Raw genomic sequence first — 25,098 nt, 5'->3', positions numbered from 1 at the left:
TATCTCCAACCTGGAGAATATTGTGAAACATCTTAATGGATTAGTAACATACAAAGTTGTGACATCTCAATTTATGTACATTCTGTGGGTTTTTTTTTTTTTTTTTTGAGGGTTACGTTTAAAGTAAAATGTCTGGTAGGTTTTGTCAATAACATGTCTTGACTGTAATGTAATATGACACTGAAATAAAAGGAAGAGTGATTATTCATTCTATAGACACTGAGCTTCATTTAACTGCAGCAGGCTGCCACTCTGGTGCAGTACAGCTTAACAGTTCTCATCATCCCTTAAAAGAAGGAAACAACTTCTCTCATCAGTTGCTTCTACGTGCTGTGTTTTTTTCCCCTCTTTTGTATGGGGAGAGAAGAGCAACGCTTCAATCCTGCAGCCATGGGAGGACTGCTCTGTACACAGGCTCAGAGCGTTGTCCATTTCCATCTGCCTGTTTTAGCCCAAGACTTCCACTGTAGGAGTGCAGCTGGGGCACTACAGTGCAGTCCAGCTGGCAGCTGTATTAAGCATTGCTAAGCCACGTTACAGCATGAACACAGCTAATAACTATGACTGCTGTGACAGAGTTCACTGCCACGTATCACCACCTTTCCTGTCAAAGCCTGCAGGAAGATCTGGGAGCAGGTAGCAGACACTGGTGGAAACAGTCAGCTGAACACTCCCCGCAGGGTGGAGGGTGGCTGTGGTCTTACGTTCCATATAGTAAAGGCAAGTTACTCTTGTAAGAAAGAATACGATACAGTGAGCTGACCCTAGCAGTACGTGCAGTTGCTCTGAATGTTTGGTAAGCTGCTGTGTTCAAAGATTCGTTTTGTTCATGGCATACCCAGAATGCAGGCATGAAATTTTCAGCATTCAGATGAACAGCAGCAAGAAGAACTTTGTTATGAAGCCCCTGTGGCTGTAGGAGGGGCCAGGCCCCAGCCAAGTGCTAGGGGAAAGGGAGTGCTGGTGGAAGGAGGTAGGCTGATCACATCACTGGCTGTGCAAGTCTCTTGCACAGAGTTCAGCTGCAGCATTTGAGAGGGAACGACTACTTCATCCACAGGACTAATTTAGATTTTATTTTGGTATTTCTCAAATATAAAAAGTCAAAATTCTTACATCAATCTTTAAAGAAAATCCATGCAAGCAGGTCAAAATGTTTACAACTTATTTTGCACCCCACCCCCTTCAGTTTTCACTTCACAAACCATGGCGGTAAGTAAACCAAGTGTTTGCTTTTTTTTTTTTTTTTTTTAAACAGCACATTGTTAGCAGACCAGTGAGAGGTTAACTCAGGGTGCAGTAAGCACCAAAATAAGATCTTCCACTTCAGCAGCCTCTGTGCAACGCTTCCCTTCTTAAACACCAAAAGAAACACTGATCTATTCCACTTACTCCCGGCTCTGTGTTTCTAAACTGTAAGGCTATTTCCCTTTGATGCCGCTGTAGGCACAGAACTTAATGCAGGAAGTGGTGGCTTTCTGAGCTTTGCAGCTGACGTGCTTCTTCTCTTTCCTCTGGAGAACCAAATCTGGATATGCCATGCAGAATTCATGGCGTGAGGACAGTTCCGTATCTACTCCGTACACGGCCGATTTGGTCCAGCTAAACAGAGATGCATGGAAAAAAGATGGTTTTACATTTTAATGGATAGGTACTAGAAAGATAGCTGAAGCTTCCCAGCTGATTTTTAAACAGAGCCTTTCTGTCAAGCTTAGGGTCAGATATTATTACAGCTGAAGCCAGGCCCCCGCTCCTTTACTAAAATGGGTTTGCTTTCAGCGCAACTGAAGCGCTTTCAATTTACCCGCACTGTCAGGTTTGTCCAATTCACAGAACATTCGTCTCTGAGAGGGGGGTCCAAGTCAAACTGAGCATCACAGGGCTTCCCTCTGAAGGCTGCACGGAGACTGAAGAGGTTCATACAATGAATGCTGCTTCGAAATCCATCTGGCATTACTGAACAGCTCAAATGTGTGTGACCAAAAAAAATAACCAAAATATTTATAGGCAATCAACTCTGGAGTTTGTTAGCAACAGCAATACTGTACATTTTTACATTATTATCAAATACATAATTCAAGAGTTACAAAATAAGATCATGCATTACCACTAAATCTCATACAAGCTTGGATTGGTTTCATTCCAAGAATTTGAAACTGAGACAGAAGCGGTCTTACGAATAAGGGCTTGAACTCTGGATTCTTGTTTCAGCTTTCACATCTTCTACAGAACCTTGTTACAAGAAAGCCTGTACAAGTTTGCTCAATTTAAAGTGATCAAATGACTACTGAACAAAAAAGTGAGCAAGAAGGTAAGCGACCAAAAAGCTGAATTTGTCACTCTTTAAAAGGCAACTTCAGAGCCAGAGGTACTTTTGCTCTGTAGGGGTATAGTTTTAACAAGCATTGGACATAGTTGACGATGCTCAACTCCACCCTGTGCTATTTAGCCTAGCACACCCCTGCTTTTGACACTGTGAGTTCAGCCCCTCACCTCGTGACTGAAGGCAAGGAGAAGCTGTTTGCAGCACTGCTGTGCTAAGATGCGCCCGAACAGAGCTGTGTTCTTTCCCATTCAGGAAGTGATCTGGAACAGGAGATGCACGGATGGAAAATACGCCCTACCCAACATCTCAGAAGTCTTCAGCTTTGTGGCTCACACCCCTTGTCAGTAGTATTACGCCTCTTCAAAGAGAGCAGTGTTAAGAGATCAGAACATCTGTCTCCCCAGTTCCACTGCATTTACATATGGCACAAGGTTGGTTTTCTAAGGAGTAACTTCTGGCAACAACATTTTTTTTTTTCCTAAAAAAGTGTAACAGCACAAAAAAGTTTTAATTTATAGCAGCATTTTACACAATTTGTGTTAAAAAAGTAGAAGTTAACCATTTGTGTATTGAGTAACAAAAGGTTTAAATTACATTTATTTTCCATTTTACACTCACTATTTACTATTTGGACTATTTACAAAGGTTCAAATGCTGTGTAAGAGAATGAGCTATACCCAGAATGAACTTCACACGTGAGGTAATGCTCTACCTCAACCTCTGCTTTGACTGGCTGGAGAGGACAGCTGGGTTTAGATCCTAGAAGTTCAGAATTAAGGTGTTCATATGAATTAGATCTCGTGTTCCTGTAAAAGAAAGCCATATACACACATACGTACACAGAAAGAATAATCCTATGGCAGAAACATATTAAGACCTACAGTGGATTTAGGTTTCATCTTCTTGGCTGAAGAAGAGAAAATAATGAAGAAGAGGGAAGTTGTCAGCTGTAGCTGACTTACTTACTCCAGGTGAATTTCACCAAGAGGCCAGCTGGTAATTACAAAAAGCTAGAGCAACTGATGTTAAAACAGTAAAACTCAAGTATTTAAGAGCTAACTTTAACATGGGGCTTTCAGCACACCTTCTGAGTAAGACAAAGGAATATTATTCCTCCACCAGCGTATCAACCTACCTGTCTCCAAGGCCCAAGAAGTACCACAACCAGCTCCTGCTGGGCAAGATATCTCAACACATGCTTGCTAATGAACACCGCTTTACCTTAAGGATGCCCGTGGAGTAAATCTCATTTTCCTTTAAGCATTTTTAAATGACAGACTGCACGAACACGACAAAAGATGCCCGTCACTAGGGTTAGCAGGCTTTGGAACCTGCCGTGTAATTGCACTGAGAACAAAACGTGCATCAAAATGCTGAAAGGAAAAAAGGGATGAGGGAAGGAACTATAACGCTCTTCACAAACACCTTCCGACAGTTAATTAGTTGACCAAGTAACAAAAGTATAGCAAATGGGTTTGGTAATTGCAAGACAAAGTTTTGCCCTTGCTCTAGTCCTACGTTACGTGAAGGTTGCATAGGACAAGGCAACTTTTGGAATGACTGAGGCAGACAGTGCTTAGTGTTGGTATCCTTTGCTCCCAGCAGGCTCAGCACGGGGTAGCGTGCTTCACTGCGGTCACACTTACGCATCTCCGCCTTCAGCACCCTCATCTCCCCAAACAGTGCCATCTTCAGTTCTCAGCACTTCATTTGTGGATACCAAATAAGAGTTTAGTATAAGACTAGTTGCTCAAGCTTTTCCCTAAGCAAGTACTCTTGCAGAACTACTCGCAAGTCTTAAATAAGCTGAACACCGCTTAGATGCATATTTTATTTTAGCAGATGTGGAAATTTATATACTCAAGTTTCATTTTTAAAAAAATGGCCTACTAAGGCATCTTAAAAAAATCCATATATGGCTTTGGTTTGCTGAAATACTATTTTACATTGTTAAAAAGGAAAAATGCATTCAAACAAACTTGACATTATGACACATTCACATATTTCACTTAGAACTGACAGTTATACGGGTGCCTGCATGTAATCAAAGACGTCTCCCCTTGCGATGACATGAATAAAAAGGTAATCCAAACGTTTATCTCACAGTAGAGGGCAACCCAGAAGTCTGTGCAGAAGTGACGTATAGGGAATTATTATCTGGGAGAGGGGGAACCACCGAGTTGCCATTCGTGGGTGAACAGCTCAGTTTCAGTTTTTCCAAGTACTCCGCGTGAACAGGCTTGTGACACTGAAGGACCTTGATTGCATCTTCTACTTTAAACCATTCTCTTTTCCTTCCTGAAGGAGCACAATCCACAAAGAAAAAAAAAGTTACAGATGTTTAACAGCACCATCGCTTGCTATCTGATCAGTTACATCGCAGTTACTTTAGGAATTCAAGTTGTCAGATAGAAGACGCAGAAAGAAGACATGAAGGGAACGGATGAGCACAAGAGACTCAGGTAAGCCTGCTGAAACAGTTCACAATAAAGCAGGTAGTGGGCAGGAGCTCACGTTCATCTAGGCCTTACAGGAAGGGGTTATTATTTAAGTGACTTAATACCACTCTCCTACACTGTCACCCCTAGCAGTGCTCTGAAGAGCAGCGGGTCGGCAGCAGCCCGTGCTGGATTGTCCCTGCACCCTGCAGCTCGGCACTAAGCAGGAATGGAGCAGCACTGCCCTCATGGTCCCTGCACACTTTGAGCCTCAGGAGTAGCAAAACCAGCCCCGTGTCAATCCTTTCAAGCAACGGACACTCGGTGCTGCTCTACATGGATGCTGGCGTGCAATATATTCACTCTACCTAAACAAACAGGGCACGGTTTTGACGATACCCTTACAGCTGTGTGCCACTCACCGACATAGGAATGTTGTGAGTTTATGGAGGTTAACATCGCTTAAAGCACCATCTCCTGAAAAACGGCGAAGCATCAGTCAAGGCAGGGTGTGATTCTTGATACCAGTTTATATGTGAACCAAGATTTCAGCTGGACAAATACACTGTATCTGTCAAGCACTAAGTAGCAGATGTACAAATAGGTGTCTCCATAAGGTCAGCAGTAGCACTACCAGAAAATAGGCTTAAGGTGGAAGCACACACTGGTGATCACTTTTTTTTTTTGCAGGAGAATCAGGGAAAAAAAACCATATCATCAGAACTCTAGATCGTTTTTAAAAGACACCACAGAGCAAAACATCCTAAAGAAAAAAACTCCTGGTATAAAATTCAGCCGAAACATTAAGAGCTGTACCAGTAACTAACAACAAAGTTGATTCCATCTTAGTATTTAGGATGCCTACCTAAAATAACGTATGAGTAACACAATATATTGGAAGCAGCTCTAGTTACATGTGTACAGAAGCTCGGAAGAACAGCATCATCGTTTCTAATAATTTCACCTCACAGAAAAGAATCGGAATTTCTCACCAGAATTACAAGAACCGTTTCAGAAAGTGAAATTACTTGCTAACTACAACATTTTAAGCGTAGCGTATGAGGAGAGAGAATGCATTTACCTATATTAACAGAATCCTCCCAGTCTTCCAGTATTTCTGTGACAGTAAGAACATAAACGTACGTCCTATGCTTCCGATCCTGGTTCTGCTTGAATGGTAGAAGCAGAGGTTTTAATTCACAGCAAAAAAAGTTGTAAACATCACAGACATTCCCCAACGGTAACATTAGAAGTTACTTACCCTAGAGAATACTTGCCAGCAAAACTGGCTCTTACTCTCCCTGACTAACCATCTGTACTCATGTGTGGGAACTTGGTATTGTTGTACTGGAAAGCTTTATTTTACTGGACTCAAAAAGATATGCAGGTTTGAAGACAGTCAGCATGAGCAGTTTCACTTTTTACTTCCAGACACTGCCTTTCCAGACAGGTTCTGAGCCCTTCCTCATCCAAACCTGCACACATCACATCGCAGTTAAAGAACAACATCTGTCTCATGTGTCTTCCAGCAGCTATTAAAGCTGCACTGCAGAATTACAGACAAGTACAACTTAAGTCTGACTCCATCACATGGAAGTTGCTTTCTGCAGTTTATCAGCTCTCACAAAAAAACAACACCAGCAAAAACCAAACAACGGAACCAAACCCAACCGACAAAACCTGTCCTTGCAAAGTGAAGGAAATAGCTCACCTCAAATATCCCGAGCAGCCTGCCCAGCTTTCCCTTTACGCCAGCCTACAAAACAGACAGGAAAAGAAGGATTAACATGAGTTTTACAATTTCAGAAATCAAAACACTGTAGCAACAATCTTCTGCATCAGTACAAATGAACTACTCTTTCTTACTGGGATTATTTAAGCGGCTATCATAGGTTCCAATTACAGTGCTGCATTGCTTCTGGAGTTTCTAGCTTTAGAATGAGCATGAAAACTTGTTTTAATATGTGGTTCAAAGATTTCCATCCAGACCAGAGCCCTCATCTGTTGCAGCTTTTTCTATAGTTAAGGTCGTCATTACATCCCTGTGAGGCTCCAGGGTTGGTTTCTACAAAAGCAATATACAATGCTTCCTCCAACAGAAGTTATTTACAATCATCCGCTTATCCCAAATAAATCCAAGTGCGTTCGACTGAGACATGAACATGTGTGTAGCCTACTGGTAGATAAAGCCATATTTAGATTTTGCCTCCTTGTATAACTGGTATTTAGAACCGGGCTTCTTAGTGCCAAGATGACATTTTCTAGCCTTCAGTCTTGGATTCCAGCTTTAACCAAAGTTACCGATGCTTTTATGTAAAGGGCCATATGGATCTTATTTACATTCTGATGCGCAGCTCTGACAGACAACTGGGCAGGCTTCAGCAGTAAGCCTCATCAGCATCTCACAAGTGAATGCTCCGTGTCTTTCTTTTTAAAGGAAGCAGATGGCCGATGTTATTTATTAGGCAGTTTTGATTAAAGAAGTCTCCTCTCAGGCTCTGCATCTCAAAGTCTTTTGCTTATCTAGAGCAAGAACTAGACCTGAAGTTAATGCAGAGTTGCATACAACATTATAGCTTTCTTTGCATGTTTTTCCATTTCCCCCCATTTCTTAGTACTCCAGATTCAGCGTGAATTTGTCATCAATTTCACTAGGGCCACATGGAATTTGCTTGATTTTAACAGCTTCTTTGTTCTCCTCCATTCAAATCAGTGGTTTAAACAGATAATCAACGGAGTGACTGAATTAAACAATGAAAGCTTTTGTGCAACCAGATGTCACCAGATGTAGATGTGATTTCTCTCCCTGATTCCTAGACGCTCTCTAGGCAAAGACACGTGCTTCCAAAATGGGGTGTCATTCCTGCAGACAGGAGCATTTTCCAGAACTTTTATACCCAGAAGTATGGAAGGCAGTGGCTGGAGTCTCTTGGTTTTTCTCTGAAGGTAAGCTACTCTCACCTCAACTGAATAATAGCCATCATTTAAGAAGTGCCATTAAATTGAAGACCACTTGAAAACTCAAGCGCTTTTGCTAACCCAAACATTTGCTCCAGGTTCTTACCTTAACTTCAAAATCTGTCAGAATTGAGTCCTAGAGGACCAAGAAAAGATCCAGCCTTTTCCTGGAACGTCAAATAAAGTTCTCACACTCCCAATTTTGAGCTCATAAGCCAATGCAGTGGTAAGTTCCGGAGCTTGAGCCATTTTGTCTTTCTTCTTTGGCCATGATGAGCCCATGGGGCAGTTAAAACACAGCTGTTTAATAATTAAAATCCCACAGCTGAGTGAGACACTCGACTTCTAGAGAAAACCTGAAAAATCTGCATTTCTTTTGGCAAACAGGCTATTGTCAGTCTATGAAGACTGTGTAGGTAACTTCTTACATCTGAACTTTAGATATACTGTAATGCTAGTCTAAATGGAACCCCAGGAAGGAATACTAGCTGCTTCACCCCATAACCCTCCTGGCCTGGAGGACTCACTGCTGGCAGATCCCAAGGTACCGCCGCATCAGAGATGCGATCAGGCTTGCCTTGTATTTCCTGTAGATGGAGCAAGAGTCCTGCTGGAACTTTCAGGCTAACAGTCTACTAGCATAGAAGGCTGCTTAAAATCTGCAAGATTTAAGAGTCATTTTAACTGTGGAATCTGTTGGACAGTACTTCAATGGCTGCTGTCATGAAAACACAGTACAAGGCTATTCCTGCTCTTTCTTGCATACTCTTTTAGAACTTCAGAAGGTTTCATTATACCATTGTACAATCTCATTTAAGAGGGTTTTTTATTTTTTTTTTAAATATCTACATAGTTCAAGTCCGTAATTTTTCAAATATTAGCTACTTGCTGAAGCAAATCCTTTTATTTCTTGTGAGAGGTGTTAGATAACATTACTGGAACATCTACTGTTGCAGCAGATTAACCAGAATCAGCCTCCTCTTCTCAGAAAGCTGTATTTCCACAGGTCAGGGAGGAATTGCACATATTTTGGCTGACATTTCAATATACTAAGCAGAAACACAGCAAGAGTCTTTTCTGTGAGATGGAAGAAAGGGCAGTGGGAGGGTACTCCTTCCTTTTGAGAGGCCAGGCAATCATCTCACCTCCTTTATGTGTCATATTTCCCTTTGAATATTGCATGTGCAAGCCATTCCCGTTTCCACCTTTCATGCCACCTGATTAAAGACTAAGCTCCGACTCCAGTAACAAAGCAGCTCTGCCTTTAAGCAAGGTGTAGTACCCTATGGGAATTGGTTTGCACTGTAACTTCATTTTGATATCCTACTTTCAGGCTTGTAAAAGCTTGTATCTAAAGAAACTGACAAGTTACCTCAATTACTGTAACCCACAAAATGACAGTTCTTCAATTTCTACTATGTAACCACAATAGTGGATCAGAAAGAAAGAATAGGGTAATTCATACTAATCTTGATTTACTGGAGGAAAAACCCCCAGCACTAACATGAACAGAGCTCAAAGACAAAAAACCAACAGGAGTGACTCAGAGTCTGACTATGGAAGAACTGCAGTGCATGTAGCTTTGACTGCATTTGTCCTTCGCTTGGGTTTTAAAAGCAAAGGTTTTTAAATACACCACTTTTTGTGGGAAATCAAGGGATACGTAGGGCCAGTGGGGTTAACACACTGTGAGCTACCAGCACTCCCAGGAACGACCCTTACAACACCTGCTATCAGTGTCTCCATTTTAATAGATTAATGGATGCTGACGGTTAGTTTGTGCATGACCCAATACCAAAGAACCACGGTTCAAAGGAGTGCCACAGTGTGCCTACTTTGAAGTTTATTCATTCACAAAACTCTTAACAGTTCACTTCACTGTACTGTAACCAGCTTGCCAGGTGACATTGACCTTAGTGTAAAAATAGAAAGGACATCCATCTCTAGAATGGTTAGTGTGAATTTCCATGGCTCAAGCAAAAACCCTGAAAAACCACTGCAGTGTTCATTAAGAACAGTGCCTTTCCTTGCAGTCTCACAGCAGCACACAAGATTCAGCCTGTAGCTTAACTGTATTTAGATTTGGGTCATGAACTTTTAACGTTCATTATCAAATGGCCTTCCAGTACCTGAAGGGGGACTACAGGAAAGCTGGGGAGGGACTTTTTATAAGGGCACATAGTGACAGAACGAGGGGAAATGGCTTTAAACTGGAAGAGGGTAGATTTAGACTAGATATTAGGATGAAATTCTTTACTGCAAGGGTGGTGAGACACTGGAACAGGTTGCCCAGAGAGGCTGTGGATGCACCCTCCCTGGAGCAAGCTGGTCCAGAGGGAGGTGTCCCTAACTACAGCAGGGGGTTGGAACTAGATCATCTTAAATCTCCCTTCCAACCCAAACCATTCTATGATCCTATGAAATGCTGAAAATCCTCAAGCTGTTGAACAAGCGTCTCCAAATAATTTTCGCTCATTGAAACCTCTAGCTTATGAAAAACCTTTATGTACTTAAAAGCACAGCTAAGAGCTAAATATGGCTGGCAGGTCATACCTTACTCTGGAATACCATAAAAAAAGTGTAGCCACTGTCATAAGAATGAATAAAAGCTCATTTGGCCTGTGAGCAAGATGCCCACACCAGCACCTCTCAGGAGCTTCAGATCTGTTGGGTTCTTTAACTTCAGAAACAGTTACTCTTGTGGTGTGTAAACACTGATGATATTGCCATTTTTTCAGTCACTTATAACACGCAGCTTTTCTATCATGAAGACTGCTACTGAGCATTTTGACTGCAGCAGTATTTCAGATGAGGAAACATCAAATTTTATCAGGAACAAGACAATTTTTTAAAACTCACACCTGAATCTGTAGATTGCAGATGTGTTCAGCATTCTACACACAGTATCCTGTTTTTTCCTATGGGCCTGCCTAGCAGATTGTAACATCATTTTTACATGGCTCTCTATCCATTGCACTTTTCCTACTAGGACAAGCATGCATAGTGAAGAACCCACAGAACAATCATTTAAGACTGATACAATTCCTGACCAGGAGCACCACTATAGAATCATAAGGCTGGAGAAGAGCACTAGGATCATCCAGTCCAGCCGCCAGCCCACCCCCACCATACCCACTGACCATGTTCATCAGTGCCACATCCACATGGTTCTGGAACACCTCCAGGGATGGTGACACCACCACCTCCCTGGGCAGCCTGTGCCAGTGCAGCACCATTTCTGAGAATCATTTTTTCCTGATATCCAACCTGAACCTCCCCTGGCACAACTTGAGGCCGTTCCCTCTCATCCTATCGCTGTTACCTGGGAGAAGAGGTCAACTCCCACCTCGCTACAGCCTCCTTTCAGTTTGTTGTAGAGAGCAATGTATGGGAAAGTCTTGCTTTGCCCTGACAAAGAAGTAGGGGCAAGGGCAAAACTCTGCTATGGAAGGACCATTTAACAGGACAGCAGCTGGCATTCTCATTTTTCACTGTCTGCTCTATTTTTTTTCCCCGTTGATCTGAAAGCAGAAGCACACAAAAAAATTGGAAGTAGCCAAATTTTTACTGTCTGCATGAAGCAGCCACAAAGTTTTCCATGACTGGGCCATACTCCACACCTACTCGTTTGCTATCCCAGCCTCACCCTCCTAAACTTTGCACTTCTTCCACGGCAGCACTGCAGAAGTGAGCAAGGCCACAACCTGAAGTACTCCTCAGAATATTCTCAGAGCAGAAGCACATGTAGCAGGAAACTAAATATCAGCCTTCATGTCACAACTTACTGCTATACTACTTTGCTATAGCATTAACCTGACAGCTCTGTGTCTAGCACTGTCTGCAAGCAGAAGCTTGACCACTGGTATTTCTGAATAGTTGGTCAGCCCCCCCCCAACAACTTTGATGATATATTAAGATGGGGGAAGTGTCAGGATTTTCCCTAGAGGTTCCTCCACTGCCTCGCAAGCAAAGGATCCTGGATCTTTGACCCCTTCAAATGGGGCTTGACTGCCTTGTGCCAGTCTCCTTCACTTTTATAAATGCAGGAGCGCTTGTCTGAATTCATCTTGGGCAGCTGAAAACTGGCCCCTACAAGAAGACTGAACACAGCAAGAAAATCTGGAATTACCTTGAATCAATGAGGCTTATTTATTCTTGAACCTTGCTGCATGAGGGTTGCTCAGAGCACTGAATGCCAAATTGGTCTGTTCCCCACATAAGATGGGAAAAGATTTGACAAATTAGAGCACATAGAATTCATTTTGACACCAATAGGTAAGGAAATTTCAGGCAAGCCACATTTACATGCCTCCCATGCCTCCGCAACAGATCTAAGAGTCTTAAGGGTACGCAAGCTGAAGCACCGGGTAGTACAGCTAATCAAATAAAAGAGAAAACAAATAAAAGAGAAAAGCACTGAAAAAAACACATTATGCATATTGATAATTAGCAACAACATTAATGTGTTCTGTCATACTGGGATGAGAAAGTTGTTTAACGTTACCAGATATTCTGTACTTTGTCCTCTTTCTAGCATGCACCAGCTTTCTGTAAAACCTTGTACTTCATTTAAAAGTATGATGTAAATAATTAGAATTAATCTGTGGTCAACAGTACATTGCAGAATTCTGTCTGCTCTAGGAGAGTGCAAGTCATACATTTTCTGCATTAATACACAAATGCTACAGTACTGTATCTCATTTTGCTAAGCAGTTCACCTCACCACGCTACATTGTGATTTTAAACACACAGAACATAATTTAACAACCATGGAAATTTTGGTCAAATCCTCAATAAAGGAGGCAGAACTCCCTTTTCTTGACTCCTATACGAAGACAGCAGCAGCAGAAATACAACAGGTTGCCCAGAGAGATAGTGCGATCTCCCTCCTTGGAGATATTCAATAGCCATCTGGACATGATCCTGGACAACTGGCCCTACTCGAGCAAGGCCTGGAGGTGACCTCCAGAAGTCCTTCTCCTTTCCCACCTCAGCCATTCCGTGATGAAGCAGTTGGAATTTGTTACCTCTTCATACACCTCTCTGACAGCTGCTCCTCCAGGTTCCTCTTCCGGTTCCATTCCTCCACCTGGTACAATCCACTGATCTGGGTATCGGCTACTGCTTACTAACAGCACCTACAAATAACGAAAAGCTGTATTTAACAGTCATTTGAACTCAGCAGTCTTGGTACTATCTACTTTTTTCCATAGCACACTTATTCACCTGGCCATACGGATTATAGACTTCAAAAATGAAACATAATAGGTAACCAGGAGTTATAAAAAGCACTTAAAACCACAATCAACAAAAAAAATAAAAATGGACACCAGCTTTTTTAATACAAAGTCAAGACATAGCCGTTGTTTCACAGATACACTCTCGTCAGATGTTTGGATGTAATAAGGAAAGTATGTAATACAATGTGCATAAGAATGAAGACATACAGCAAAACATCTAAATACCAAGCCTACCAAGCCTTCCGATCACTAAACAAGGGGTAAAAATTAAGAGATCATCATACACGAGCTCTTTCTTATAAAATGGGATATTTTGGCTAAAGAACTGGCCTTCTCAAAATATCTATAATTTTTAGTCTTAAACAAGCTTCTTTTCATTAACTAAAGTGTGATATTAGCACGGTAAGCTTATAATATTGCATAACTAAATTAAAGAGCACTTCATTGGCTCTTGTTCAATTTGGTTTCTTCTAACCCTTCTCTAAGAGGAAAAACTGGGACACACTGAATTTTAAACGACTCCTAAGTTCATTAACAGATTTTAAGTGACATTAAAATGTATTTTTTTAAAACCTTGTGTGCCACCTGGTTGCACCATTAATACGTACCAATTTGCTAACCACTGTTCAGAGCTGAGAATATGTTCAGCTCTCTGTACAACATACTAAGGACCAGGATGCCTTGCATCTAGAGTAATTTGCAGTAGAGGACTATGAAAATGATATCTCGATTCAAGACTACGTGGAAATGAACAGTGCTGCTTCTAAGACATGCTCGAAGTACGACATGCCTCAGATACATCATCACTGTGCCTAGGTGAACAGGGCACGTTCTAGGCAACGCTTACATTGGCACTATCCTGAAGTCACAGGACAAGTGTTCAAGGACATAAGGACAGCATCAATACTTGGGTCTTGAAAACCTGTGACAAGATTCGCAACAAGGATCTCAGCTGAAAGGTCTACCTGCTGGCAAATGACTCAAATGACAGATCAGTCCTCACAAACTACCTCTAATGGTCTCTGAACTCACTGTCTGTTTAAAAGGAACAACAATTGTGTCATGAGGGCAACAGGGATATGCACGTCACCTACACTGTGTCCCTACAGCACTCAAGAAATATGGTGTAGGTTCACCTACAGAAACTGGGCAGTGCAATTAGGACCATCTTTGTGAACACAACATAGGTGCATACTAAAGCACACCTAAACAAGCCCTGTGACAGATATCTTCTCACTGTAAAATTTAACCGCAATCAGGAGCTGTTCTGCTCTTAAGGACTCTCTACTGCACCAGTTCCCCCCCAGTTTTTCCTATGCTAAATGAGGGACACAGCAGAGACACCACATAGTATAAAAATCATTCTTAATACCTGATGTACATGCTCAGATTTTCAGTCAACTCAAATATTTTATTTGTTTACCTTATCTCATAACAATCAGCAAAAGGAACATTGAACTTGATCTTTATCAGCTTTTTGTTGACTAGTATCCTTTGACACTAACAGGTATACAGCTCTATCACCTGTAGTTGCAAACGGGTTTTTAAACACATCGGTGGAACGCTCGTGTCACTACAAAGAGGATGGTGACACTGCTGAAAGCCCAACTGTAAATATTGAGCTTATGAATTCATCTGCGGGATCCCAGACATAAGCACTACACGTTATTTTCTGCTGATCAAACTCACCCTCGCTGCAGTCATGTGAAAGCTAGCAACAGTGATGAACAAAAGGATGATTATCTCACATTAAATCATTCCCAGCTTAATAGAATGGTTTTAATCAGCACTCATTGTTTAGTTAAGCTAAACATAAGACTCTTAATTACTATTAAGGGATAAATCGGGTTGCTGATCCTGGCAGCACAGCATAAAGCCAGGAATGTTTTATGCCTTTATATGTAGTTGTTGACTACTGCTAACCCAATCAATAGTCTGTTGGGCTGGGTTTGTATACCTATTCATTTTAAATTACCCTTTTTAAAAGCAGAAGCAAATGCATCTAGCGTCTAATCAACATTAAAATACACCGCTCTAGTTGACAGGCTTCAGAGCTGTACATACACTCAGAAGTGCTACCACCTAAGAGTTCATTTTGGCAAATTCCCAATTCCTCACTAACCATGCAACCAAAGTATCTTCTCAACCATCAGTGCTTCTGTGCTTCCTGTTACCCCACTGATTTTATGATCCGAATCTAAGGGACCACACTGAATTACATCCCTGGGACTTTCAAACACACACACACCAGAAACACCCATCTTGGGGGATGCTAGCAACAATATACTCCGTGCTAGCCAATTTCTGTGCAGCAGAGAGAGCTGCTTACTACCAACTGTAAGACTGAATGGTAAGGCTAAAAAGCACTCCATACCTCCTTTCAGTTACGGTAGCAAGCGATCTTGCACTTACTTGCCTGGTTGGTTTTTGATTCCATATAGGGTTTAATTTTCAAGTATTTGTCACTGGCCAAAGACAGATCCCACAGTACTTAAATGACACATCACTTAATGAATGTACCAGAAAGCTGTGGCTGCTTCAAAATGCAGTCACTTGGCAGAAAAGGTGCAAGATTGGCAGCAAAGAGCCATCAATTAATTTTCCTTTAATTTAAAAGGTGCAAAACAGGAGAACGGATCCAGGTCATCTGGACATCCTGTCTCTTGAGTAGAGTAATCTTCAGGCAGATAGCAATACTCTGCAGAATCTTTATTTTTTCCTAGCCTATGAACACTAAATTTTACCTTTTATGTACTACCAAGAGCTTCTTATGCAGAGAAATCTGTATCCAGTATCTCTGAATACAAAGGAAGGTTCCTGTATCTCAAAGGATTGAGATTTTTTTTTTGTCCTATTTCTTGCCAGTGATCACAGTCTCTCTCACATTTCTCAATAAGCTTTACCAGCGATTGTTTCTCTTCCTTAAAAGAGCAATGCCATCCAATCTGCTCCCCTGATTATATTCTTAAGGTTACCTTACACCAGAACTAAGGTAAAACTACTGTTTTCCATCTGCCAAGTGAGGCAATAAAGCTGCAAACATCAACAAAGAGAAGAAAACGAAGGATTCTTCCACTAAGTCTTACTAACCAAGTTTTCACCTTGTTTTCAAGTCCGGGAATAGCAATGACCTTTGCGCATAGCAAGGAAGAGGAACCGCTTGCCAGCCTACTTGTAATAAGCAGCTATCAGTATGCTTGACCAAGAGATGGTTAACCAAAAAACCAAAGGTAACCACAGAGCATGTGGCATCATGGGACTTGCTCACTATAAATGTTAAACCTGCAGATAAACAACTGAAACTTTCTAGAAGATGCCAAAGTTTTGGCCTGTTTAACGTTCTGAAGTCAAAAGAAACGTGAAAGCTAGCAGCCATATATTCTAGAAGATTAAAATAGCAACTGCCCAGAGTAATACAGATTACAACCACAAGCTATTTCTCTTTACATTTTTACAGAGTATCACGGTTTCGTGCCTTCCTTGACTGTGGGGCATTATAGCTTACAGAAACAATTGGATTAAAAATAGCTTACAGTAAAAGGAACGAAGCAAGGCTAAGTCTGAAGGTTGCTAGACAGACAAGCAAACTCGCACAGCTGGATCCCTTGACTTCAAAGCACAATTGCCTAGGACTTGAAGTGATGGAAGAGGAAGCAGCAGAAGCTAGTATAAACAGACTAGAAGATGCACAATTTTCCACAGTGGATATATTAGTTGCAAGAAAAAAAAGCAAGAAACATACTTGCAGATGAAAGGGTTCCACAGCAGTTGCCACTACATGTCTTTGTAGGCTCTCTCCTTCCAGCCTAACGTCTGTTCTTCTCCTCCTTGCTGTACACCCCATTTCCTCCCATCTCCCGCACCAAACCACTATGTCCAACTTGCCATTTCAACTGCCTGACAGGAATAGCTACCCTTTTTTCATTCTGTATGCAGTACAACTGTCAGTTTACAGAAACTACTTGCAGGAGAGAAAAAACAAGTCAGTCCTTTGCCCCAAACACAAGCCGAGCACGTGCAGCACCAGCCCAGAGAGCACAGCTTGGGCACATGAGCACAGCCCTGCATGGATAAGGCAAGGGTAAGGCAGGGGCATGGAAAAGGCACACAGATTGCAAGCTCTATGAAGCTAAGTACACATGAAAAATTGCGGAAGTTTTAAACTAGTTAGAGTATAGCAAAAAACTGGAAGGACAAGAGGTTCCTCTCAGGTACGTAACAATTTCAAAATGCTGTTACAGAAAAGAGAGGTAACTTTTGCTCTCCGACCTGCTGGAAATATATTTTTGAAGGAAAAGTTTCCAATTCTATTGTAAGAAAACATCAGAACTCACTTTGTTAGAAATTAATATAATCTAACCTAGCATACTCATCATGGAAAAGTCCAGGCTCTGCGGTCATTCTGCCAGCTACAATTAACTTGGAAGAGTCAAAGGTGAGTGATGCCAAATACAGCCAGAAGGGTCAGCCAAGCCCTATCATCTATTTAAACGTGGCCATCAGCAGATGCTTGGGTAGGAACACAAACAGGAAATATTTTACTGTTCCCCCAAAACCATGACCTTCATTTGTTTTTTCACTCAGGAGCTTCCTTAGAAGTACCGGGGAACTAATTTGAGTGCTCCAACACAAGCACATTACTGAGGAGCAAGGAAAAGCATCTCTTACATACACTATCAAACATTAAAATAGACACTTGTATCATATTTGCAGGATTCTCCCTGTATGTAGAAAGCACGCATTTCAAGTTAGAGAGCACATTTCAACCTGTTACTGTAGTTAAAGATTCCTTTCATCTGATACTTTTTATTATTTGAAGACTCCTTGCCTCATTTCAGTAATTCTGAAATACTTTCTCAGTTCCCCTGTAGACTGCCACGGTACCTTTGCCCCAGAATATCTCATTCTGAACTCCAGAAAATTGAAAAATGCAGTGGACCTTCACAACTCGCTAAGCAATGCCACGCAGGTAGCATTTAGTAAAGGATATACTTTTGCCTTCCTGGCAATATTCTCCATAGACTGTCAGCTTATAGTTCTCATCTTTACTGTAATCATTCCCAAAATTTGTACAGTAGTGGAAAAAAAAACCTTGTCAGACTTGACAGCATTTTAATAACAAATTCAAGTCAAGGCTACAACATCCTTATTCTTCCCCCTTACACTGGGGCAATGAGTTCAGGAAGCTGATGACTATGCAGCCATACAAAGGTCAACACGGCACAAACCTGGGCAGGAGCGTATATCTCTAGCTACCCCATTTCAGATTAACCCAACTTCAAGAGCCTCTAATAAACTGCTTTACAGAAAACAACCAGAAAAGCTGCGTGCTCAGTTATGGCAGGTTTAAAAAGATTTAGTTGAAATGAATAGAAAGTGGCAGAGGGGTGAAGAAATAGCATACTAAGTAGCAGTGTATTTACCTTAAGGCTGGTGAACTTGAGCACAGCATCCTGAAAGCAACTCAGAAAACTGAGTTTTGTCCATACAACATTGAAGCCTGAAATAACACTCCTAACTTTATGCACGGATCACTGACCAAAGCACTGACATAGTAGCTAGGTATCAGTCAGTGCAACCTCACTGGCATTCAAAAGACGAACAATGAATAAGTAATACATGCATATATTTTACAGCACTTCAAAATCACACCTGCAAATGATTTTTGTGATTACTGGAAGGTATATAGCAATAGGGAGAAGATCAGCCTTTTTTCAGGAAAAGTTTTGCCTTAACTTCCAATTAAAATGCCATTATTCCATAAATTCTCCTTCACATGAAATTCACATATTTAGGCAACTTCTTGTTATACTGAAACAGAAGTCCTTTCCTCCAGCTATTTAAAGTACTTTGTTCTGTTCTCAGGCTAAAGTGTTTATATCAGGCACAGCAGCCCCGTGCTACTGCAGCGCTTCAGCTATAACACATTTCCTCATGTCAACAAGGACTGGTGTCACCTACAACTTCAGATCTCCTCTGGAGCTTTACCATGTTTTTACAAAGCAGATGTGACAGGACTTAGGTGCGATAAAAGGTGTGAGTCCTGCACCCAGCTGTGTAACAAGGTAAGATTCCTGGCCACAAGACCACCTGCAAACAACCCAGGAAACCTCCCCAAAATGCCTATGGAAGTTAATTTCACTTCAGTTCCCAATCCATTTCACAGGGCAGCCTTTCCCTCCTCTGCTGGCCAACGCAGACCAAGGAAGACGACATGTCACCCGGAAGTGGTGGAACAGCCAGACCTCATCTTGCTGCCCATTTCTTTGTAACATGAAACTCTGGCCTAATCTGGAGCAGCTGAACTCAGCTTTAGTGGTTACTCAGCAACATAATCCATCTGACGGAGGGATCAGCTTCCAAGTACTTTTCAAGAAGCAAGAGCTCCAAGTCTTTGAGAACCCACTTAGCCGTAGGTAAAGACATGACAAGGTTACTTCTCGACCAGTAATTACCAGTTAGCTGTAGGCCTTTGCTGTATTTAAGATACTTTGAACTGCCCCTCCCATACAAACACAACACAAAACCGTACATCTTTGAGACAAAATTTATTTCAAAATATTTAATTCACAGGACTGGTTCCACTGAATTGCTTTAGCACTAGATCAGGTCGTAGAGTTCCATGAAGTCAGTGTCTGGACAAAGCCAACACATCTTTCTTGAAGCTGGAATAAATGGAAAAAGCCACCTCATTAAAATGAACTTTGAAAAGCATTCTACAATGAGAAAAAAACCACATTAAGCTGTTATCACTGAACTCAAAGCTATAAAAGATACTGAAACTACTGCTAGAAATCCCATCTGGAGATGTATGCCTTCATGGACATGTACATAGGTTTGCATGAAGTTTCTGAAGATGTCTGCCACTCTGCTATTTTGTAGAGACTGATACCACTAAAGTTCATGCACCACAGAACTAACCATGGCAACTAAAGCCAAGTTCAGCCACCAGTTTAAATCCTCAAAGTAAACCTCGGATGGTGCAAGTAAGCTAAAAAAGATTGTTTCTTAAATGACTAAACAACTGTAACTAGTTCAGAAAGACAACTTTTAACCATGGCAGAACAAACTAAGGTTTGTCCCACATGAGCCTGATGTGAAGCAGGTACAGCTTTCTTTCCGTCTCCCCTCAGCCCAATGTGAGCAACTACCCACCCATTAAACACATTCATGCTGGCACAGGCAAGTAATACCATGGGTACTCAAAATGGTACTCCAGGTTTTCCCCTAAGAAAAAGCTCATGGCTGACCAGCTTCAACATCTGAAGCAGCATGTGGGAAGATAGGAGCTTCCTCCCATGGCTGGCAGCTCAACACCCAGAACTCTGCACAGCTTGCACTGCTGGCAAGCAGTTGTAGTTTGTCAGAATGGATCCCAACGTTAAGGCAAGGGGATATGCACCTTGGTTTCAGAAAACTGAAGAGCACTATGCTATGGTTCTAAACATGTGAAGAGCACTATTTAAGTGACAAGACAGCAACCACAAGGATCAAGGCAGATTCAATAAGTTTCTTAAATCTTGATGTTCTACAGCCAAAGAAATAAAAGTCTATGAGTTGGACCAAAAAGATTATACAACACTAGAACCCTAACATTTATAAATAAAATTACAAGGCAATAATTAACAAGTATATCCCCTGACACAGCAGGAAAAATAAGTATATCTACATTTCCCGTATGTCACAATATTCACTGCTGCCTCAGAAGTACAAGGAAACCCTTCCCATCTATTTTCATCTCTTATACAATAATGACCAGCAAAACAAGAAAAAATTGAAAATGTTTTTTTTTCCCCCTTGAATATTTGTGAATAATCCATATGAAACTACATTTTAGATTTGACACTAATAACTGCTGGTTGATCACTGAAGTGGATCTTTCAATATTATATTAATTATGTAAATCAGTGCTTGCAGATGCCAAAATAATTAGAACACACTCAAGTTTTACATTCAATGTATTTAAAAATAACTGCTTGTTTATTTGTATAATATGCAGTTGATAGAATAAGAATTAACTTTTAAAATTGTTTTAATGATTTAAGTGACTAGGAAAATACATTTATCACTCACTGCCCTTGCCTTGTTCTCCACTCTAAGAGGTGAGCATTTCCTCACCTATCCCCTGGCCCAACCCTAAGCCAGCAGCAGCACTCTGTGCAAAGCTAGTGTTCAACAAAGAGGCAATTCCAACCGTGGAAGTCACCAGCCCTCACGGCACTGCAAGGGGCTCTCCTGCTGCTTGTCCTGGAGGTGCAGTCCACATATCTGAGCCACACACAAGAGACTTGCATTTCCTCACGCACAAATATGCCAGCCCATCCCAGCCTGCTGAATACCAATCAGTCTTATGCATACACCTACCAGCTACTTGCTGCGCAAAGATGCCGTGCGCAGCCCCCACATTTCATGCCCGCAAAGCCTTGTTTTGTTTTTCACGGGATTTCTCCTGCTTCATTTCCAACAATTTTTTCATTCAAATGGCAGACAGTGCCTGCAATTATTGTTTCATTTCAATTAAGAATGGCAGAAGGACTCAGCGCTTTATCTAATATTCAGCTATCTTGCTCTCTCAGCCCAAATGATGACACTGAAGTGACCAAAACAGGCTTCACTTTAAAGACAGCAGTCCAAGAGATGTTCTTTTAAAACACTCCAAAATCTCCAAAGCGACTCGCAGCATTACTTGGCTTTTTTGGTTTCCAAGGTGTTTTTTTTTTTTTTTTTTTTTAAATCATGCAATATCACAGCGTGATGTTTACAAGAATCTAAGATAAACTGGCTATGCCAGCAAACTGACATACGCTGGGTCCTTTGAAAGATGATGCAAGAATGGAGGATTTTTGCAGTGGTGCAGCCATTTGGACACACATTAGCTGTCCCACAAGTGCATGCTTCACGCTGCAATGCCAGCTCTCCAGACAAAGCAGAAGCATTTGATAGGTTACAGCCCCATTTCCACCCCCTAACATCAAAGAGAAATGGCTTTTCTCAAACCTGGCAGCAAGGACTATTGGAAACTCTAATGGACATTGCTACAGCTGGAGAGCAGGAGCTCTGTGACTACTCCCAACTGTTTGCAAGGACCACCAGACTGACCCTGGCCCCAGAGCCCACCTATGGTTTGAATGAAGAAACAGAAAAGTAATGTATTTCCCTTCACTTTGTTTATGTGCTTACCATTCTTTGTTACCAGACTTCAATTGTTTTACACAGTAGATGCTTTCATTGAGGACAGCCATGAAAATCTGTTACTGACATTTTTAAGCCTCCTACTTGAGAGGCAGTGTCCATAAATCAGCACAAGTTCCCCACTACTGATACCCTGAACTTACAGAATTAAAATGGCAATTGGTTAAGAAGAACGCGTGGTGAATCCAGCATGCAGGACCCGAAGAACTTTTGCTCCAGTGGAAATATCATAAGTGGAAACAACCTGAGTATTTGGTATCACTTCTAATCACAGAATGACTATACAACAGCTTTGCAGTCACGATAAAGACAGGATCTTTCATATTTTTTCTGTGGTATGGAAACAGAAGTATTAGTAACCGTCTACACGACGCAGTGGGATTCCATTCAAAACAATCCTGTTGCCCACATTCAATAAATAATAGCATCAAACTAAGGGAGATGAAAGAAACAGAATCATGGAAGAAGGATTTTAGAAGAGGCACTTTTAAGATTTCAAAGTGCATCAAAACATTGTTAGGGAACGGCTGCTGTCTATGGAAGTGCCAAGTTGAAGTACAAGAAAGGAGAAATAAAACTAGGTGAAGCACAGACACAGCTGGACATGAATCAGCCACTTACAGAGGCAGGGCAAAGTTGGAGGACAGACTAATTCTTAGGTTTGTATCAGAAGACTGCAGCAGATACCCAGGTACCACTGCCTTTGTGGTTCCTCTGGAGCAGAAGCTCCCCTGCCTGGAGTGCCCTGGAGAGCCAAGTCAGCTGAAAACTGATGGCACCATCTCTTGAGAACAGAAAGTGAAGCACAGAAGATGTAGCATTTCAAGCAGACCTACACCAAAGTGCATTAAGATAACAGTATTCAAGAACATCACAAGCATGTTCCATTCATCGAGCTGGGACATATGGCTGGTGATACAAGTCGACCACAAACAGCAGCCACAATAAACTAAGGGACAGGTTCTGCAGAGACGTGGCAGAACCAGCATCTGGGAAACATCTGAACAAGGTTAAGACATGACCACTGCTTTTCAGGAAGCAACTCATCAGAAGACAACGCTGTTACCGCATGTTTGATGCACGCCCTGAACCCACGTTACCCCATTCATTCCATCCTGCAACACATCTGCTTGGCAATGCCAAGCCCAGCCCACACCAGCCGTGCAGGTGTTCCACCTGCAGCACACCAATGCACTCCTGTGCCAACACTGCCATTCTTACACAGCACAGTGAAGTTGCCACCACCACCCCGAGCCTCAGAGGTGTGCTTTGTGTGCGGGCAATGCCTCCAACAGCCAGGGGTCAGAGCTGGTTTGAAAAGAGGGCTCGCACAGAACATAAGAAGTAGCAGCAGTAGGAATTGGAATTACAGACAAAGGTGACCCTGGCCATAAATTTACAACTACAGCTTCTGCAAGAAGGCTGCCATCATCATTCAGGTGCTGCAGACAGACAGCTGATCTGACAACAGGTCTGAGCTGGGGCAGTACCCAGAGCCGAGCGCTGAGCACACAGAGAGGTACTGCTGGAACTCAGAGAAAACGAGATCGACGGCAGGAGCCGGCAAGATTCCTGCAGGGCACCCTTCTCCTTTAAAACACCCAGCAAAGCCTGATCAGCGCGCTCCTGAGGCTGTATTTATAGCACAGACGGAATAACACAAAGCACAATGCCACTCGGGCCGATTCCTGGAGGCACTGCTCAGCGCCGGGAGGTGAGGCCGCTCCCGCCGGGTGCTTGGGGACCGGCGGCACATGTGCCTCACTGACAGGCGGCACAGGGCGCTAGCTCCTCCCAGCCTCTGGCTAAAGGAGAAAAAACCCAAGCCACAGCCAGTGTACTTAAAGGTATTAAAAAGAACGAAAGCCAAGACAGGGTGTGCTACCAGACAGCATGGAGACGCATTGTGCAACGCATCCATCAGTGAAGTTCGCAGATAACGGCCGGTGCCATTGACCTTGGCTGGGATACAGGGCAGCGCTGTTGCCACCTCCCGATTCTGCCGCAACACCGCGGCGCGCTGCCCCCGACCAACGAAAAATAACGACTAAAACCCCCAAACGCCGACCGCGAGGCGGGACAGCGTTAAGCTCCTTCGCCGCCGCTGGGAGAGCCGCGCCCCCCGGCCCGCGGAGCCCCACGGACGGACGGACGCCATCCCCCAGCCCGCAGCCGCGGCCCCGTCCCGCATCGGGCCGCCATTACGCGGGGCGCCGCCCGGGGCCCGGCTCGCACAAAGGAGGCGCCGCCGCCCCGCGCACGTGGGCCCGCGCCCCACAGCCCAAGATGGTGGGCGAGAGCCGCGCCCGCCCCACGCCGCCGCCGCCGCCTCCCCCTGCGCGGGGACGGCCACGCGTGGCGGTGCCCCCCACGCTGAGACAAAGGGCCGCGGAGCCCCGCCCGGCTCCCGCCGCTCCGCTCTGCCCGGGGCCGGGCTCCCGCCCCCCGGCCCCACGTGCCGGGCTCACCTCGTCCTCCCGCTCGCTGCGGAAGCAGAGGCACGCCGCCCGCTTCTTGTAGCCCTCCCGGTCGTACGTCCGCGTCTGGTTCGGCTTAAATTTCATCATAGAGGCGGTGACCCGCCGGCAGCCCCCGGCCGCCACGGCTCCTCTCCGAGCGCCCCGGGACGCCGCTCCCGCTGCCGAGGGCCCCGCTAGGCGCTGGGGCGGGAGAAAGGCCGGCCCCGGCCGCAGAGCGCCTGTCACAGCCGCGCCGCACCGCTGCGACCGCCCCAGCGGCCGCGCCGCGCCATGGAGGCTCCGCGCCGCCCCGCTCGCTCTGGCCCGGCCGAAAGCCGCCGCCCCGCGCCCGAGCGCCGCGGCGGCCGCCCCTGCGCCCACTATTTAACTGGAACGCACATTCCTGCGCCCGCGCGCGCCGCGCCGCACCGCGCAGGCGTAGGGAGGAGAGGGCGTGGAGGGGAGGGCGGTGCGCGGCGGCGGGC

At 43.5% G+C, this 25,098-nt stretch overlaps 1 protein-coding gene across 3 annotated transcripts; it reads right to left on the bottom strand.

Moving 5' to 3' along the window:
• On the bottom strand, positions 1,054-24,938 carry NUDT4 (nudix hydrolase 4). 3 transcript variants are annotated; one of them, XM_021384839.1, is made up of 5 exons: positions 24,623-24,938; positions 12,750-12,860; positions 6,476-6,520; positions 5,846-5,933; positions 1,054-4,624 (listed from the first exon to the last, which is right to left on the bottom strand). In XM_021384839.1, the coding sequence occupies exons 1-5, from the start codon at positions 24,719-24,721 to the stop codon at positions 4,422-4,424; spliced, it is 546 nt and encodes a 181-aa protein (XP_021240514.1). In that variant the 5' UTR covers positions 24,722-24,938; the 3' UTR covers positions 1,054-4,421. The 3 variants fall into 3 exon arrangements, with proteins under 3 accessions (XP_021240514.1, XP_021240578.1, XP_021240637.1); XM_021384903.1 differs by having other exon boundaries at positions 5,846-5,930; positions 24,623-24,930; XM_021384962.1 differs by lacking the exon at positions 24,623-24,938 and adding an exon at positions 18,386-18,532.

Source organism: Numida meleagris, chromosome 1 (genome assembly GCF_002078875.1).
Source record: "Numida meleagris isolate 19003 breed g44 Domestic line chromosome 1, NumMel1.0, whole genome shotgun sequence".
In the NCBI taxonomy this organism is placed as follows: domain Eukaryota; kingdom Metazoa; phylum Chordata; class Aves; order Galliformes; family Numididae; genus Numida; species Numida meleagris.
The sequence above is the reverse complement of the archived record's forward strand: the minus strand, read 5'-3'. Positions and strand labels throughout refer to the sequence as shown.